This window comes from Achroia grisella, unplaced genomic scaffold (genome assembly GCF_030625045.1).
Source record: "Achroia grisella isolate CSIRO2021 unplaced genomic scaffold, CSIRO_AGI_Agris_v1 utg558, whole genome shotgun sequence".
In the NCBI taxonomy this organism is placed as follows: domain Eukaryota; kingdom Metazoa; phylum Arthropoda; class Insecta; order Lepidoptera; family Pyralidae; genus Achroia; species Achroia grisella.
Genome location: NW_026712938.1, coordinates 841,341 through 860,211, shown reverse-complemented (window position 1 = coordinate 860,211; position 18,871 = coordinate 841,341). Strand labels below are relative to the sequence as shown.

At 36.2% G+C, this 18,871-nt stretch overlaps 1 protein-coding gene across 1 annotated transcript in view; it reads right to left on the bottom strand.

Annotated features, from left to right (window-relative positions):
- Nucleotides 1-18,871, bottom strand: part of LOC131848470 (uncharacterized) — a 95,139-nt gene that overhangs the window by 38,490 nt on the left and 37,778 nt on the right. Inside the window, exons 42-71 of the mRNA XM_059198347.1 lie at nt 18,464-18,790; nt 18,067-18,378; nt 17,546-17,866; nt 17,150-17,464; nt 16,499-16,819; nt 16,053-16,370; nt 15,645-15,974; nt 14,764-15,066; nt 14,186-14,509; nt 13,168-14,103; nt 12,152-13,087; nt 11,142-11,453; nt 10,735-11,040; nt 10,131-10,445; nt 9,051-9,371; nt 8,655-8,969; nt 8,243-8,572; nt 7,611-7,913; nt 7,152-7,454; nt 6,346-6,984; nt 5,829-6,140; nt 5,383-5,718; nt 4,702-5,304; nt 3,933-4,559; nt 3,476-3,790; nt 3,062-3,388; nt 2,690-2,989; nt 1,236-1,541; nt 499-1,134; nt 93-410 (exon numbers count right to left, since the gene is read on the bottom strand). Coding sequence (XP_059054330.1) covers nt 93-410; nt 499-1,134; nt 1,236-1,541; nt 2,690-2,989; nt 3,062-3,388; nt 3,476-3,790; nt 3,933-4,559; nt 4,702-5,304; nt 5,383-5,718; nt 5,829-6,140; nt 6,346-6,984; nt 7,152-7,454; nt 7,611-7,913; nt 8,243-8,572; nt 8,655-8,969; nt 9,051-9,371; nt 10,131-10,445; nt 10,735-11,040; nt 11,142-11,453; nt 12,152-13,087; nt 13,168-14,103; nt 14,186-14,509; nt 14,764-15,066; nt 15,645-15,974; nt 16,053-16,370; nt 16,499-16,819; nt 17,150-17,464; nt 17,546-17,866; nt 18,067-18,378; nt 18,464-18,790 — 11,967 coding nt within the window. The remainder of the gene's footprint in view (nt 1-92; nt 411-498; nt 1,135-1,235; nt 1,542-2,689; nt 2,990-3,061; nt 3,389-3,475; nt 3,791-3,932; nt 4,560-4,701; nt 5,305-5,382; nt 5,719-5,828; nt 6,141-6,345; nt 6,985-7,151; nt 7,455-7,610; nt 7,914-8,242; nt 8,573-8,654; nt 8,970-9,050; nt 9,372-10,130; nt 10,446-10,734; nt 11,041-11,141; nt 11,454-12,151; nt 13,088-13,167; nt 14,104-14,185; nt 14,510-14,763; nt 15,067-15,644; nt 15,975-16,052; nt 16,371-16,498; nt 16,820-17,149; nt 17,465-17,545; nt 17,867-18,066; nt 18,379-18,463; nt 18,791-18,871) is intronic.

Here is an 18,871-nt window from a genome sequence, read left to right as displayed (position 1 = left end):
AACAGTTTCATACTTAATGTACAATCTTTTTTACGTACAATTCCGTGAAAAAACAAATATGTATAATAAATTATAATTTACAAAAACTATACCTGATTGTATAACATAGCATCTTGAAAATGGATCTCCTGTATATCTATTTTGACATGTGCATATTGGACTGTGATTGATAACCCTACAGTCAGCAAAAAGGCCACATGGTCCTGGACATGGAGTTACACATTTTTTATTTTGGCAAGCTTTGTCTGTTGGACATTCAGAGCTTACTACACACTCAGGTCTACAATTTGGAGGAGAACCTTTATATTCAAGCGCACAAGAACATACACTTTGCCCATTTGATACACGACATTGGCTATTTGGACCACACGGCGAAGGTGTACATGGAGTTACTTTCTCAATTTCTTGCGCTGTATAAATAAATACATTTATTAACTACTACCCATTTTGTACTATGATAACAATTCACGAACTAAAAGTTTAATCAACGGAACTTACATTTTCTATTACATTGTCTGAATGGATCTCCAGTATATCCATTTTGACACGTACATAAGGGTGAATGATTAACAACGACACAATCAGCAAAGGCTGCACAAGTTCCTGGACAGGGATCTATACATTTATTTCTGATACATGCTTTAGTACTAAGACAATCTGAGTTTACTAAACACTCTGGATGACATCCTTCATATGGGTTACCGAAGTAACCGTTCACACATATGCAAGCACCAGCTCCAAATTGTTCACGACATTCTGCATTTGCACCACATGGTGATGGTGTACATGGAGATAAAGATTCCATCTGCATGATTGTACTTTGTGTACATTGCACCGATGCGTCACCAGTAAAACCAGTGGGGCATATACACATTGGAGTGTGACTTACTACCCGACATTCAGCATTCGTACCACATGCTTTTGTACAAGGATTTTGACATTTTCTATTTATACAAGCCATTTGAGGTGCGCAATCGCTATTGGCAATACATTCTGGACGACAATTAGGGGGTACACCGATATATTCTGATAAACATTGACATGTTGGAATTTCACCATGGTTTGGCTGGCAAATCGAATTAGGTCCACAGGGCGAAGGAAGGCACGGATTTACTGGCGGCGAATTTATAATAGCTGAAACACAAAATGTATATACTGTCTATGTAGTAATAGTAGTTACTGTCATGACATTACTATTACTTTTATTATCGTATCATAATTATTAAGTAACTTACGCATTTCTAAACATCTAGTAAATGGATCACCAGTTAATCCTGTAGGACAGGAACAGAGAGGATTATGGTTGATAACTTGACATTTAGCACCTACGCCACAGGTTCCTTGACAGGGATTGATACATTTTTGATTGCTACAAGCTTTATTAAGTGGACAGTCAGAACTAGAAACACATTCTGGGCGGCAGGAAGGTGGCGTGCCGCGATATTCAGAGAGACAAGAACACACAGCTTGTTGATTGATCTCTCTGCATTGACTGTTGGGTCCACAAGGACTTGGTTGACACGGATTTGTTGGAATATTATCTGAAAATAACGCATACTAATATTATAAAGAGTTTGTTAGTTTAATAAGTTTGTGCAGTTGCAGAGTGTAATATCTGGATCTACTAAACTGATTTTGAAAATTCTTTTACCAATAGAAAGCCAAGTTATTTGTACATTGCATAGACTATATAACCTGAATAAGGAAAAGACTTTTCCGTGGTAATCCGATATGTTTACCGCCCAATATTAGGTAGTAAAAAATACTCGTAATAATATTATCAAGTAAGCTATTATATAACGCATCGCTTTTTAGTCGTTAATATAAATAGTCTATGGTCAAACCATAATAATTAACTAGTAATAAAAAATATTATTAGTATCCAATTCTAAATTAGAATAGAATAGAATAGAAAATCATTTATTCAAATAAACTTACACTGAAGCACTTTTGAATAGTCATTACATTTTTTTTTAATCTACCGCTCGTTCGGAAAGCTGTCTCATCACAAGAAGAACGAGCAAGAAACTTGCGTGTTGCTCTTTTAAATAATTTTATTATTACTTTACATTTTTAAGTTTAAGTGTGTGAATACAAACCACCAATTAGCACTAATTCAATTAAATACTCAAAAAGAAAAAATATTGAATACATAACCAACTGGTTAAACAATTAATAAGAGGAAATCAGTCATAGTGATTAGAGCAGACCAGTCGCTACAAGCAGCACCCGTTCACGAGTATGACGGATGAGCCAGCCATCACTGCGCTCGACCACATTTTAGGGAGCCCAATGACCCGGCCCACCACTCCGCCACAAGTCTGGACATTTTAGTGAGCATGACTACTCAAAACACTAGACCACGTCAAAGCTACTCACAATTGCCATCTGATAGTTATAGTATTCACATTTTACATAAGAATGCATGCGGCAATTAATACAAAAACAGCTACGCTTTCATATTTCTAAAATCAATCAATTAAATCAAGAAAGCAATGAGAAAATAAAATTATAACGTTGTATGCTAATAAACTAATTATTTACTTGATATGTTGTCATCTATGAATTCGTCTATCCTGTAATAGGCTTTCTTACATAAAAATTGTTTAATATAAGATTTGAATTGCCTGTCTGTCAGATTTCATGCAGATTTTGGCAGTTTATTATTATAAATAAAAGTAATTTTTACCTCTAACAGGGTCACACTGTATGAATGCATTTCCAGTTGTTCTTGGAGGACATACACACACAGCCATATGGTTTACAACTTCACAGATAGCGTTAGTACCACATGTTTGAATGCATGGATCGACACAACGATTCCTAGCGCATGCTTTAATTGTCGGACAATCTGAACTAATAGTACATTCTGGTCTGCATCCGAAGTACGGGTCACCATTGTATTCAGGTAAACATGTACAAACACCATTATTACAAACTGCGTTTGATCCACAAGGCGATGGATTACATGGATCTGCTACTGTTGGTTCTAGGTAAAAAAAATATGTTAGAATACTATAATGCTATAGATTAAACAACTCCTGAACAACTTAATTCTTACCTGTTAATACAATCACTGAACATAAATTAAATGGATCTCCAGTGTAACCGATAAAACATGTACAAATTGATACATGATTTTGAACTCGGCAATCTGCATTTAAACCACAAGTTCCTGGACATGGGTCCATACATTTCTCATTTATACAGGCTTTATCACTAGCACAATCGGTATTTATAGTGCATTCTGGGCGACAGTTCGGTGGACTACCGGTGTATTGCGGTAAACAAGAGCAAGAAGGCATACCATGGAGGTCACGACATTGAGAAAATGGCCCACATGGGGATGGTAGACAAGGATTTGCAGGAGTGAACTCGACGTCTGTGCCTATAAAAAATAATAATTAATAAATATACATATATTCAAGGATGGAACATACATGAATAATGATATAAGGGGATTTGAAATACATACTTTGTAATTCATAGCACCTATTAAATGGATCGCCAGTGTACTTTACCCGACACGAGCAAATTGGGCTATGATTAATCACTTTACAATCGGCATTTTGACCACATACTCCCTCACACGGGTTCCTGCACCTTCGACGTATACAAGCTTGTTGTTGATTACATTCAGAGCTCACAATACATTCTGGTTTACAAGCTGGTGGTGATCCTAGGAAATCTGGCTGACATGTACATACAGCTTGGTTATTAGATACTTTACAAATACTATTATGTCCACATGGAGATGGTGTACATGGATCCCTAGATACCACAGGAGTATCTGTAAAAAAATCACATTATCGAATTATACAATATTAAAAAAAAAACTATTTTGATTATTAGATTAATTATTGTATGTAGACTATAGTAATCGAATGCAACATTGAACGAAATGGTAAAACATAATAATAATAATTTCTAACCTGCAATCTTTTCGTAACAATTTTGATAGGGATCTCCCGTCAGTCCAGGTAGGCATTCACATTGTGGACTATGATTGATGATACTACAAACAGCGTTGCGTCCACAAACGTTGCTACATGGATTTTTACACTTATTTTGAATACAAGCTAAATTGCTGCTACAATCTGAATTTACGACACATTCTGGTCGACAGCCTTCATACGGATTACCAATATATTCGGGTAAACATACACATGATCCAGCAGATTGATATTCTTTACAAATGGCATTGGGTCCACAAGGTGACGGTGAACAAGGTGTCAGCGGGTAGTCTAATATTCTACATTCTATAAATGCATCTCCGCTGTATCCCGGTGGACACAAACATTGAGGAGCATGACTCACAACTCTACATTCAGCACTACTTCCACATGATCCCGGGCATGGATCTTTGCATTTGTTATTTATACATGCCAATTCATTAGAACATTCTGAATTTGCTATGCATTCAGGACGACAGTTAGGAGGACTGCCAATATAATCAACCAGACAAGCACAGGATGGTGAACCTCCTACTTCTTTGCATTCTGAATTTGGACCGCAAGGAGATGGCAAACATGGATTTACATATGGTGTCTCTTGGATATCTAGAATATAACAAAATAATTTGTTGTTTAAATATAGGTTCTATATCCAGCTTACTTTATTATATTACATAATAATTTATCATACGAATACTCTACATAAATTTTTACTGTTCAAAGTTTAATGAATATATGTATTACGTACCTGCCAGAGCACAACCTTTAAATGGATCACCATTATATCCACGTGGACAGGAACAGATTGGATTATGATTTATAACTTGACATTCAGCACCAGCACCACAGTTGCCTTTACATGGATTTATGCAACGCTGATTTGAACAAGCCATATTTAAAGCACATTCAGCACTCGAAGTACATTCAGGTCGACATGTGGGCGGAGCACTTACGTATCCAGTTAAACATGAGCAAATAGCTTGGCCATTTATTTCTCGGCACTGACTGTTGGGGCCACATGGTGATGGATTACAAGGGTTTAAGATTTCAATAATATTTCTTCTACATTCCAAAAAGGCATTTCCAGAATAACCCTCGGAACAAGCACATAATGGAATATGGTTGTAAACACTGCAAATTGCATTTATTCCACAGGTATTTACACATGGATCAATGCATTTATTTTTCAAGCATGCTTTATTAAGTGAACAATCAGTACTAGTCAAACAATCAGGCCTACATCCAACGTAAGGATCACCTTGATAATCCAGCAAGCATTTGCATATTCCATTATTACACTCTGCGTTTGCTCCACAAGGTGATGGATTACACGAATCCACTTCTGGTACTTCTAAAAACACAATTATATTATAAAAACTGGTAATGTAAATAATGTATATATATATATATTACAACATATTGTACTTACCATCTTCGTCCGGTATGGAAAGGCATCTTGTAAATGGATCACCCGTATAATCTTCAATACAACCACATTGAGCGATATGATTAAATACAGTACATAGAGCATTAAGACCACAAGCTCCAGGGCAGGGATCTCGACATTTTTCATTCATACACGCCTGATTGCTTGGGCATTCAGAGTTGATGGTGCATTCAGGTCTACAATTAGGTGGATTTCCAAGGTAATTAGACAAACAAGCACACGACGGAGCATCATTAACATTTCTGCATTCTGCATATAAGCCACAAGGAGATGGGGTACATGGATCGGGCTGTAGTGAGTGTTCAGGTGGCTTCAGAGCTAGAAACAGTTTTAATTTAATTACATTAACAAGAAAACATTAACAATAAACATATTAATAACATTCTGCATTATTACATTAAAACGGCATAATAACAACATTTCCTTACTTTTCATAGGATAGCATCTAGTAAATGGATTTCCTGTCAGTCCCGATTTGCAGACACAAATTGGACTGTGATTTATTACATTGCAATTTGCATTTTCTCCACATGTACCAATGCATGGATTTGTACATTTTTGATTGTTACAGGCTAACTGTGATGGACACTCCGAGCTAACAACACATTCTGGGCGGCAATTTGGAGGGGTACCAATAAAATTTGTTAGGCAAGAACACGCTGCCTGTCTATTGACTTCTTTGCATTGGCTATTAGCTCCACATGGCGAAGGACTGCATGGATTTTTTTCTACCACTTGTGCTAAAATAGATTTTAAATAAAAATTAGTGGAATACAACGAATTAAACAATTTATATGATAGATTACATTACATTATATTTTAAGGACAACTTTCTGATATTTTCAATTCACTGACAATGTTTAAATTTCATGATATGAATTAAGTGCAATCATGACATTTTCACCTTAATAAAATAGTATAATACACAGATAAATTCATACTTACGTTCAATAAGAATTGTACAAGCACTGAATGGATTACCAGTATATCCTGTTTGACATATACATGTAGGCATGTGGTTATTAACTTGACATAATGCATTTGAGCCACACGTACCAGGGCAAGGATCAATACACCTTAGTCTATTACACGCTTTATTAAGAGGGCAATCAGAATTCACGACACACTCTGGTCGACAACCTTCATAAGGATTGCCAGAATATCCGTCTAAGCACTGACACGAACCAACTCTATTCTGTTCTCTGCATATAGCATTCGATCCACATGGACTTGGACTACAAGGAGTTAAAATTTCAGGCGAATCCATTATTGTCTGTGGACTACAATAAGAAAATGGATCTCCGATGTATCCTTCTTGACACATGCACATTGGTGCATGACTTACTACTCTACATTCCGCGTTAGAACCACATGTTCCGATACATGGATCTGAGCATTTGTTATTCAAACATGCTAGATTATAATCACATTCACTATTGCTAATACATTCCGGTCGACAATTTGGAGGTGATCCTTTAAAGGTTGCCAAGCATGCGCAAATCGGATTTTCTCCACTTATTTTGCAAATCGAATGTGGGCCACATGGAGATGGCTCGCATGGATCTACTTGAATATTTTCTTGAACTGAAAATAATAATATATTATGTTGTAAAATATATGATATAAGATTATTTTAATATAATTTAATTTAATTATTATATATTTTAATTTAATATAATGCATTTTTTTATATAATTTAATTTAATTTTTAATATAAATAATATATATATATATTATTATTATTAAATTACCTTTAATTGTACATTTTATGAAAGGATCTCCTGTGAATGATGGTGGACATGTACATATTGGATTATGATTTATTACATCACATACAGCTCCTGAACCACAAGCACCAATACATGGATTTACACATTTCTGATTATTGCAAGCTTCCTTTAATGAACATTCCAAACTGACGACACATTCGGGGCGACAATTTGGTGGGCTACCTCGATATCCTGGTACGCATGAGCAAACTGCTTGACCATTTGATTGACGGCATTGACTGTTAGGTCCACATGGTGTAGGATTACATGGATTTATCGATACAACTGAAACGGAAAATTATTCATACATATATCTTCACAGTTTTAAGAGCATAGTTCTAATGATTCTTCTGAACTATTTTAAAATAATCAAAAAAGTTTAAAATGTATTTAATAACAAGTTTTCCAAATGAATATTATAGTGTTAACTACTATACTTACCCATGGAGTAACGACATTCTACGAAAGCATTTCCACTCATGCCCTTCGGACAAGTACACATTGGTATGTGATTAACTACATCACAGACTGCATTTCTACCACATGTTCCGATGCAGGGATTTATGCATTTATTTCTTTGACAACCTTTATCAGATGCACAATCAGTATTGTATATGCATTCTGGTCGACAGCCCATATTAGGATCACCGTGATACCCTTCTATGCATGAACAGATACCGTTGTTGCAATTGGAATTAGATCCACAAGGATTGGGATTACATGGATCGAGAGGGCTAGGTATGTCTAAAACACAGAATAAACAGTTTAATTAATTAAAAATATCTCATTTAAAAACTCATTAATTACCTTATTTGTGCTTATAAGACAGGCTATATCTATACATATAAATAAAATTGTCTGTTTGTAATACTGAAATAACCGTTTTTTACTACATGCATAATATATAATAATAATATAAATACGGTACATACACCTAAATAACATTTTTTGTCTGTCTGTCTGTCTGTTTGTTCCGGATAATCTCTAAAATGGCTGGACTGATTTCGACGAGACATTTATTGACATTTGGTAGCTGATGTAATAATATATAAAATAACTATGACCGTACATACCTTCTATTGGTTTGGTAACACATTCTCTAAAAGGATCGCCAGTAAATCCATCAGGACATATACAGACTGGGATGTGATTGTTCACGAAACATGTAGCATAGAGGCCACACGATCCATCGCATGGATTTCTGCACTTTTCCGACACACATGCTTGGTTGCTTGGGCAGTCAGAATGTACGACACATTCAGGTTTACAGAATGGTGGTGAACCAACATAAGAGGCCAAACACGTACACGATGCCAATCCATTATTATCATGACATTCTGAATACAGACCACATGGCGATGGCATACAAGGATGTAATGGTTTCGCTACGACTGGAGATACATCTAACAAAAACAATGAATCTGACGTTAATCATAATATTCATATTTATCTCACATAATAGCAACAAAATACATAAATACTTACATAATTCAGGAGTACATGTTATAAACGGATCTCCTGAAAATCCACGTAGACAAGAGCACACGGGGCTATGATTTATTACTTTACATTCAGTATTCCGTCCACATGGTTTTGGACATGGATTTATACATCTCTGATTAATGCAAGCCCTGTTAGTTTTACATTCTGAATTCACAATACATTCAGGCCTGCAATTTGGTGGAGATCCTATATAATTTGATATACATGAACAAACAGGCTGACCATTTACTTCTTTACAATTGGCATTAGTACCACATGGCGATGGACTACAGACGTTAATTACAGACGCATCATGCTCTGAAAATAGAATTTAATTATTTCATTCATTTATGATTGATTTATGATTTTCGGTAATAAATTTTATACTGTTCAACTTACCAGAAATAACAAAACACATAGATAGTGGATTGCCAGTATGTCCCAATTTACAAGTACATGATGGTTTATGATTTGTTGTGTAACAATCCGCGTTGTGTCCACACACACCGGGACATGGATCAACACATTTATTTCGGTTACAAGCTGAGGTCAAAGGGCAATCTGAATCCGCTAAACATTCTGGTCTACAACCTTGATATGGGTCACCGAAGTAATTAGGTAAACACGTACACGATCCGACGTTTCCTTGAACTTTGCATTCAGTGTTTATGCCACAAGGAGAAGGTTCACATGGATTTAAGTATTCAATCTGTGGCGGAGCTGAAATATTTTTACAATATGGTAAAAAAAACTTACCGATATAATAAGTCAATCACCTCCGTCAGTAGAAGCATCTCCTTGGTCCGAAGCGTTAGTCGAAGCTTGCTGGCCTCGGCGACTTTTAGTGACCTCCGTCGACAGCATCACTATCACTAGTAGCACCGTCCAAAGCGAATCGTCATGGCGAACGACCCTAAGCTTTACTGTAAGTGCTAGGTTATCTCCGCGTGCTCCGATTTTAAGCAAAGGCATTAATTTCACATAAAAATTATGTCAAGTTGTTACGTCCCTTCTGGAAGCATTTAAAAATTCTAAATGATTAAAATTATGGTTTACCTGATCCGAAGGCTATAATGTTTGAAGCATAAATAGTCACTGAATTGGTGAGAATACCTGCAGATCCGGAGGTGGGCATGGTCACCAAACAAATCTCGAAGTAAACACACCTATACAGTTCTATCATTTTTTGTACATTAGTAAACCGTGTGAGGCGTCGCCGTCTTGGAATTTTTACAATGAGCTCACCTTTAAAGCACGATACCTCACGCTTCGCAAAGCATAATGTTACATGCACTTTGGAAATCACAATTTGAAACTTTACTTAAAATGTTAATTTAATTGTAGATTACCATTAAAGATTTATTCAATTACCTTTCAATCGAGTTATTCATTTAACTATATGTTTGATCTAAAAGAACATGTTTATATCTCTTTTATTATAAATTACAATTATTGCAATAACCATAAATATTCCCTTACCTCTAGAGGGTGAACAACCCTGGAATGGATCGCCTTCTAAACCAGGTTCACAGGTGCAAGATGCACGATGGTCAACCACCGAGCATATAGCTCGTTGTCCACAGGCTTGTTCACATGGGTCTTTACATCGTTGATTCACGCAGGCAAGGGTGGCAGCACACTCAGCACTAATTGTACATTCAGGTCGGCAATTTGGAGGAGCGCCAATAAAAGTAGGTTGACAACTACACGCGGGTGTTTCTCCTGAATTTACGCATATTGAATTGGGTCCGCATGGTGATGGTTGACAAGAATCAACAGGTATAGATGGAGGCTCTATAAAAAAATATATAATATATCATCATACTAGTGTTCATAGAGTTGTTATTTACGATTGAGGCTTGCCTACGCAGGAAAAACGGTGTAATCCAAAGTTTAGTTACCTGTCTATTACATATATTTTTGTATAAAATTATGTTTATAGACAACATAAAGTTTGTCTATATGCGGACAAACTTAAAAAAGCAAAACTTTATCTAAATATAAAAAAGTCGTTTCCGTCATTTACGAAATAATACATAACGTAATTTCTTGTGTAAATAACTAACTAAAGAGCTTAATTTACCTGGAGTAGGATAACAGTATGTGAATGGATCACCCGTGTATCCATCATTACACGTGCAAATAGGTGAATGTGCGATAACTTGACAACGTGCTCCACGGCCGCAAGCACCTTCGCAGGGATCACGACAACGCCGGTCAATGCAAGCTAATTGTAGTTTACATTCAGAACTGACTAGGCATTCTGGCCGGCAAGATGGAGGAGAACCGATATGACCTGCTTTACATGAACATGCTGCAGCTCCATTAGTACTCACTGTACATTCACTATAAGGACCACATGGTGACGGTGAACATGCTGATTGCGTAACTGTTAAAACAATTAGTTAAATTAGCTATATAATACATATATAAAATAACATATTATATATACCATATATGAGATTTTAAAAATATATGATAACAACTTACCTATCTGTCTTACTTCTGTGCATAATGAAAATGGATCACCAGATGTACCAGACGGACAAGTACATGATGGAATATGGTTATTTACTGAACACAAGGCATTAGTACCACAGGCACCGGGACATGGATCAATACATTTTCCTCCCTGACAGGCACGAGTCGGTGAACATTCTCCATTAGTAGAGCATTCCAAACGACAACCTATGTAAGGATCGCCAAAATACCCAGCTGCACACAGGCAAACTCCAGATTCACACAAAGTATTACTTCCACATGGAGACGGGTTACATGGATCAGCTGAAGGTGTTGGTAAAACTAAAAAAAAATATTATGTAATAAAAATAATTGTTTTATGTCCACTCTTTGTAAGGATGGTACCTCTGATTATTAGCATTTCGTTTACTAAAACGTACTTTTATGACATTACAACCCAGTATATTGGTTCACGCAAACCACTATAAAATCTTATTTTCAGTAAACCAAGCTCATTATTAAAAATATAAAAGATATAATTAAAAATAGGCGATAAAATTTTGTAAAGTCTGTGATAAAATGTATTTCGGCTAAAACATAATATAAAATATGTTGCTTAGGTTAATTAAAAGATATTTTAGTTCATGTATACGAAAAAGAGTATTAGAGGAACTAAATAAAAAAAAAGTAAAAATCTTAAGACAAAACTAGTATTAACACGAAAACCAGTCATCTAGTGCGGTGTTTCCCAATTAGTGGTACGCGTACCCCCAGAGGTACGTGAAGTTACATCAATGGGTACGTGCGGCTATCAGTAAAACAAACATACACACACATACAAAATTTCTCATTTATAATATTAGTGTGATTGCTACAATTGCTTACGTACCCCTTACGCAAGGTTTGAGATCTTTTTTGAACTGGTACGCAGCAAAAACTATTTGGGAAGCACTGATCTAGTAATTATGTCGAAGTAAGTCATTGCAGCAAATTAAAATGTAAAAAATATATATAATCTTATAAAAAATGTAATAACTTACCTATTACTTCTGTGCATTGAATAAATGGATCACCAGAGTAATTTATTGGACAACTGCATATTGGTATGTGGTCATGTACTCTACATTCTGCTCTGAAACCGCACGAACCTTCACAAGGATTTGTACATTTTTCGGCAATGCATGCTTGATGTGATGGACAGTCAGTATTTACAAGACATTCTGGATGGCAATTTGGTGGACTACCTATATAACCATCTATGCAAGAACATGACGGACTATCGCCAACTGGTCGGCATTCACTGTAAGGACCACATGGATTCCCTTGACATGGTTTTGGTTTATCAAACACTGTGTTCTCTACCTTTTTAGGACAACTTATAAACGGATCGCCACTAGTACCGGCAGGACAGCTGCATAAAGGACTATGATTAACAACTTGACAGTGCGCTCCAATTCCACACGTGCCACGACAAGGATCAGCACATCTTAATCGATGGCAAGCTCTATCTGATGGACACTCAGTGCTTACTGTACATTCAGGTCGACAGTCCGGTGGAGCGCCTATATAATCTGGCAAACATTCACACGATGCCAATCCTCCATTTTCTCTGCAAACACTATTTGGACCACAAGGAGATGGTTGACAAGGCTTTATTTCTATTATTGGCGTATCTTTAGCACATTGTACAAATGGATTTCCGGAATGACCCCTTACGCATGAACATGTAGGAACATGATTAATTACAATACATTCAGCATTAGAGCCACAGATTCCTGGACATGGATCTGCGCACTTGTTTCGAATACAAGATTTATCAGCAGAACAGTCGGAACTAAGAACACATTCAGGTCGACAACCCTCATAGGGATTTCCTTGGTATCCTTCTAAGCAGGAGCAAGAACCTGCACCATCTCGTTGGTTACAAATAGCATTTGCACCACATGGCGATGGATCACATGGCTGTGCGACGTTTTCTGAAATAAAAGTATTATTATATTAGCTATAAGATATTTGCTATTACAATAAAAGTTTTAAAATTATTAATAACATTTACCATGTATTGGTATGCATTGCAAAAATGGGTTTCCTGTATATTTTTCTTTACAACTGCACGAAACAGTATGACTCACGACAATACAGTCTGCATTAATACCACAAGATCCTGGGCATGGATCTATACATTTATTTCTAATACATGCTTGATTAGATGGGCAGTCAGGATTAATTATGCACTCTGGTCTGCAATTAGGTGGCTGTCCTATATAATTCTCAATACATCTGCATTTTGCTTTGTCATTGCGATCTAAACATATTGCATTTGGTCCGCACGGAGAAGGATTGCATGCATCTACTGGTTCTGGCGGAATATCCATTAAATAGCAACTCTTGAATGGATCTCCTGTTTGTCCTGGATTGCAACTACAGATTGGACTATGATTGATTACTTCACAGCGAGCAGATACGCCACATGCATTAATACATGGATTGATACATTTCTGATTTACGCAAGCTTTTGTAGACGAACATTCAGAGCTAACAACACATTCTGGCTTGCATAATGGTGGTGCTCCTTGAAAACCTTCAATACAAGCACACACAGCTGTGTTATCTGTTGTCCTGCATACACTATTGGGACCACAAGGAGATGGATGACACGGGTCCTTTGATATTTTTTTGTCATTTTCCACAGGATAGCAGTTTGTAAATGGATTACCAGTATAACCAGCTGTACAAGAACATGTTGGAATATGATTAATTACATCGCATTTTGTATTAAGGCCACACACCCCTGGACATGGATCACGACATTTATTTCTGAAACAGGCCTTATCTCTGGGGCATTCCTGACTTCCTGTACATTCTGGTCTACATGATTCATAAGGATTTCCAGTATAATCTGACAGGCATGTGCAAAATCCATTATCGCATTGAGCATTTGGTCCGCAAGGAGATGGATTACACGGATCAACAGATGATGGGGATGTAGGTACTGTAACAACATGTAGGTATTAACAACTTATTTATGATATAAAAATAAACAATAGGCACATTAACATTATTTCATACTATACCATTTAATATTGGCTGGCATCTTGAGAATGGGTCACCCGTGAAACCTTCATTGCATACGCAAACTGCAACATGATTTAGAACATGGCAATTAGCATCAACGCCACAAGATCCAGGGCACGGGTCCTCGCATTTTTGCCTTACGCACGCCAATGAAGCTGGGCATTCGGAATTAATAGTACACTCAGGACGACAAGATGGTGGAGATCCTACATAACCAGCTAAACAAGAACATGCTGGTCCACTGTCTAGCAATTGACATCGAGAATGAGGTCCGCACGGCGACGGCGTACAAGAAGGTGGTCGCTCAGTTGTTTGTGGCGTGTCTGTAACAGTTAATGTTACAAAGAACTACGTTATTTACAGTAATACTAAGACTGTGTTAACTATCATATATCAGGATATTAGTAATCAATCTAAATAAAGTACATGTAACTAGAAAAAACCCCTGGCAATCAAAGATGATACCCTTGAAAAGTGAAAAATGCAATTTAGGTAGATAGATAGATTTCAGTTTCTGCAGGTAAAATTTAAAATGAGTATTCAAAAGATAAAAGTTATAAAATAAAGTTATACTTACGGTGATAACATTGAGTAAACGGATCGCCGGTCATACCAGCGGGACATGTACATATAGGATTATGATTCTTCACTAAGCAATGAGCTCTCAATCCACACGTGTTAGGACAAGGATCATCACATTTTTGATTAATACACGCTTTAGAAGTATCACATTCACTGTTCACAACACATTGGGGTCTGCATGAAGGTGGTGAACCAATGTAGTTTGGTAGGCAAGAACATACTGCTTGCATATTCACCTGTCTACATTGACTATTTGGCCCACAAGGCGTTGGTTCACATGGATTTTGAGCTGGAGTAGCTGAAATTAGTTTGAGTTTTTTAGAAGATAGGTATCATAACACTATACTTTATACTATAACACAATGAAATTTATTTATTTTTGACATATTGTTGTATTGACATATTACAAGTTTTGTTATAAGTGTGGCGAGCACCTTGTCTTCAAATAAATTAGCCTTTAGTCTAGTGTGAAAGATTTTCTATAGGTCACCTATTTCTCTGGTCTCACCTATTTCTGTAAAGGAGGCGATATGATTTCAATTTAAGCAGTATGCTATTATTGTGTATGTGTAATTTTAAATGTACATGTTCGACTATCGCGTAGTCTATGTATATATGTAGGAGAACCTTCAGCTTGTTTGCAATTCCCAAATTACAATCGTATAAAATACATTTAGGTACTAGAAATATAATGTACTTAATATACGTACTTAATTATTCTATACATTGTATCAAATTTAATACACGTCCTACTTTAAATATATCCCTCCAATAAAGAGAATTGAGTTAAATAAATAAATTGCTATTCCCCCCTAATATTTATTTTTCTTATAATGAAAGTTTATAATGTTTATAAAGTATAATGTTTCAACTTACGTGGTACTACAATTTCTTTACATTCAAAGAAGGGGTCTCCTGTAAAACCTCTAGGACAAGAACATATAGGTACATGGTTATCCACAGAGCATTGGGCAAATTGGCCACATATATTGTGACATGGATCAATGCACTTATATCTTGTACATGCTAAGTTTGGTGCGCAGTCGTCATTGATTTCACATTCTCTACGGCATCCTTGAGTACTGTAAGGATCACCATAATAACCATCAAAACATAGACACGCTCCTGCCCCATTACGTTCACGGCATTCTGCATTTAATCCGCACGGTGAAGGAGAACATGGACTCGTAATAGACATTTCCGTGGCTACAATTGAAATAGACAATAATTAGCAGTTAAATAAATTAAATATTAGACTAACAGGTCAGTGAAAATAAAACTTACGAGGTATGAGAATCGGATTACAGTTATTGTTAGCATCTCCTGTAAAACCTTGTTGACAACTGCATATCGGGTTGTGATTTACTGTTAAGCAAAGAGCATTTGATCCACATATACCTTGACATGGATCTTTACAACGTTCATTTATGCAAGCTGTATTACTGGGACATTCCGCGTCTATTGTGCATTCTGGTCTACAATTCGGCACTCTTCCGATGTAATTTTCTAAACAGGAACAAGCAGCTTGATCTCCAATTACACGACATTCAGAGTTCGGTCCACATGGTGAAGGTACACAAGGGTTTTCATTTATATCTCGTTCTAAAATTAACATTCATGATAAATATTTGTTCATTACAATATCTATATTAGTTAATTTTTATACGAAAAATTCGTTATGAAATCAAACTAAAGGTTACGAAACTGAACACAATATACCAAATACTCACTTTCCTCAGGATTGCATCTAGTAAATGGATCTCCTGTAAATCCTGGTGAGCAGCTGCATATGGGGTTATGAGTGATGACTTGACATCGTGCGTTAAGTCCACATGTGTTAGGACAAGGGTCTGTACATTTCTTATTAACACAAGCTTTATCTTGTGGACATTCGGAACTAACGATACATTCAGGACGACAGGATGGCGGTGTTCCGATGTAACCACTTTCACAAGTACAGACACTGTGTCCATTTATTACTCGACAAAGACTATTAGGTCCACATGGTGAAGGCTTGCATGGATCTTGTGAAGGCTCTGACCTATCAGGAGCTGTAAAAAGGCAATTAAGTTACTATTATTACTAATTATGAGCTATTACCTTTAATATAGATATGCCTCATATTTGACTCTTTTCTTATTAGAGTTATATTAGAAATTATTTCAACATAAAATAAGATGTTATGTTATTAGAAATAAATGTAAACCTTTCAACCGTTTTCTTCTAATGACGTAGATTTATAATAAATATACAATATATCCTTTTCAATGACGGGTAATTGAATTTTTAGCCACCTGAATTAAGTTTAGTGAAAACAAAAAATACAGACTTCTCCACATATAGGTTTTTATAATAGTAGATATATGTATACAGATACTCACTTCCTATTTCACATTTGATTATGGGATTACCAGTATATCCAGATAAGCATGTGCATGTTGGTGAATGATTCACTGTTCTACACTCAGCATTAATACCACATGTTCCTGGACAGGGATCTTTACATTTATTGTTTGAACAGGCTTTATTACGATCACAATCAGAATTAGACACACACTCTGGACGACAGCCTGTATATGGGTCCCCAAAATATTCTGGCAAACAAGAGCAAGATCCCACACTATTTCTTTCTTTGCATATTGCATTTGCACCACACGGTGACGGGTTGCATGGATTTGGAGGTGGTTCCGATTTACCTATAAAAATATTTATATAATGTTAGGTTATTAACAAAATACGCAGTTCGAACGCGCCATGAAGAAATGATTGAAACTTACTCTCAATCGGCGAACATCCACTGAACGGATCACCTGTATACCCTGATATGCAATTACATAATGCTACATGATTTGCTACAGAACATTCCGCATTTAAACCACAAGAACCAGGACATGGGTCTACACATTTTTCATTTTGACATGCAAGATTACCAGGACACTCCGCATTTATTGAACATTCAGGCCTACAATTTGGTGCAACACCAATGTAACTCGGTAAGCATGAGCATGCAGGCGCTTCTCCGATAACTTTACACTGTGAATTTGGACCACATGGTGAAGGTACACATGGATTTCCTTTAGGCCCCATAAAGATAGGTTCTAAGAAAGAAAACATAATAAATTAAGAAAGATAGTTTAAAGAATAGGAACATTAGACATGAAGTAATAGAATTGTATTTAAGAAAAGTACATGCAAGAAAAAGAAACAGTACTCGATATAAATAGGGGTTTTTTTTGCAATAATAATTAAACTTTTTTTTTAATAAATATTCTTTTATTTATACTTGTTATAATCTTACTTGGCTCTAACTGGCATGTAATAAATGGATCTCCTGTAAATCCTGGTTTGCAAGTACAAATTGGATTATGGTTTACAGTCTGGCATCGAGCATTAATGCCACATGTTCCTGGGCATGGATCTCTACATTTTTGTTTAATACAAGCCTGATGTTGAGGACAATCTGTACTAATAACACATTCAGGGCGACAAGTCGGGGGTGCGCTAACATATCCCTCTTGGCAAGAACAAACTCCATGTCCATCTACGATTTTGCATGTACTATATGGTCCACATGGTGTTGGAATGCATGGATTTACTTCCGCTGTAGGCGCTAAAATAATATATAAATGAAATATTAAGTTTTTAACGTAAACTCCATTTTAATATATAAAATACATTGCTAAATAGCTACTAACGTGTTCTTTGTGGGTAACATGATACTACAGGATTTCCTTCATATCCATCAATACATAAACAAACTGGATTATGATGTGCTACAGTACACTGCGCATTAATTCCACATGCTCCTTGGCATGGTTCTATACACTTGTTATTTGAACAAGCTTTATCTAATGGACAATCATTATTTGTAACACATTCGGGTCTACAACCAAGATATGGATCTCCAAAATATCCTGTTTCACATGTACATGCCCCTGCATTATTTCTTTCTGTGCATATAGCATTTGGACCGCATGGTGATGGGTTACATGGATTTGTTTCGTCTTCAATTGGTACCGTGACTAAAAATTAATATGACAATTAATTTACAAACAGTAAAAATAAAATTTGAGAATTTTATTAAGAAAATATCGCAATTAACA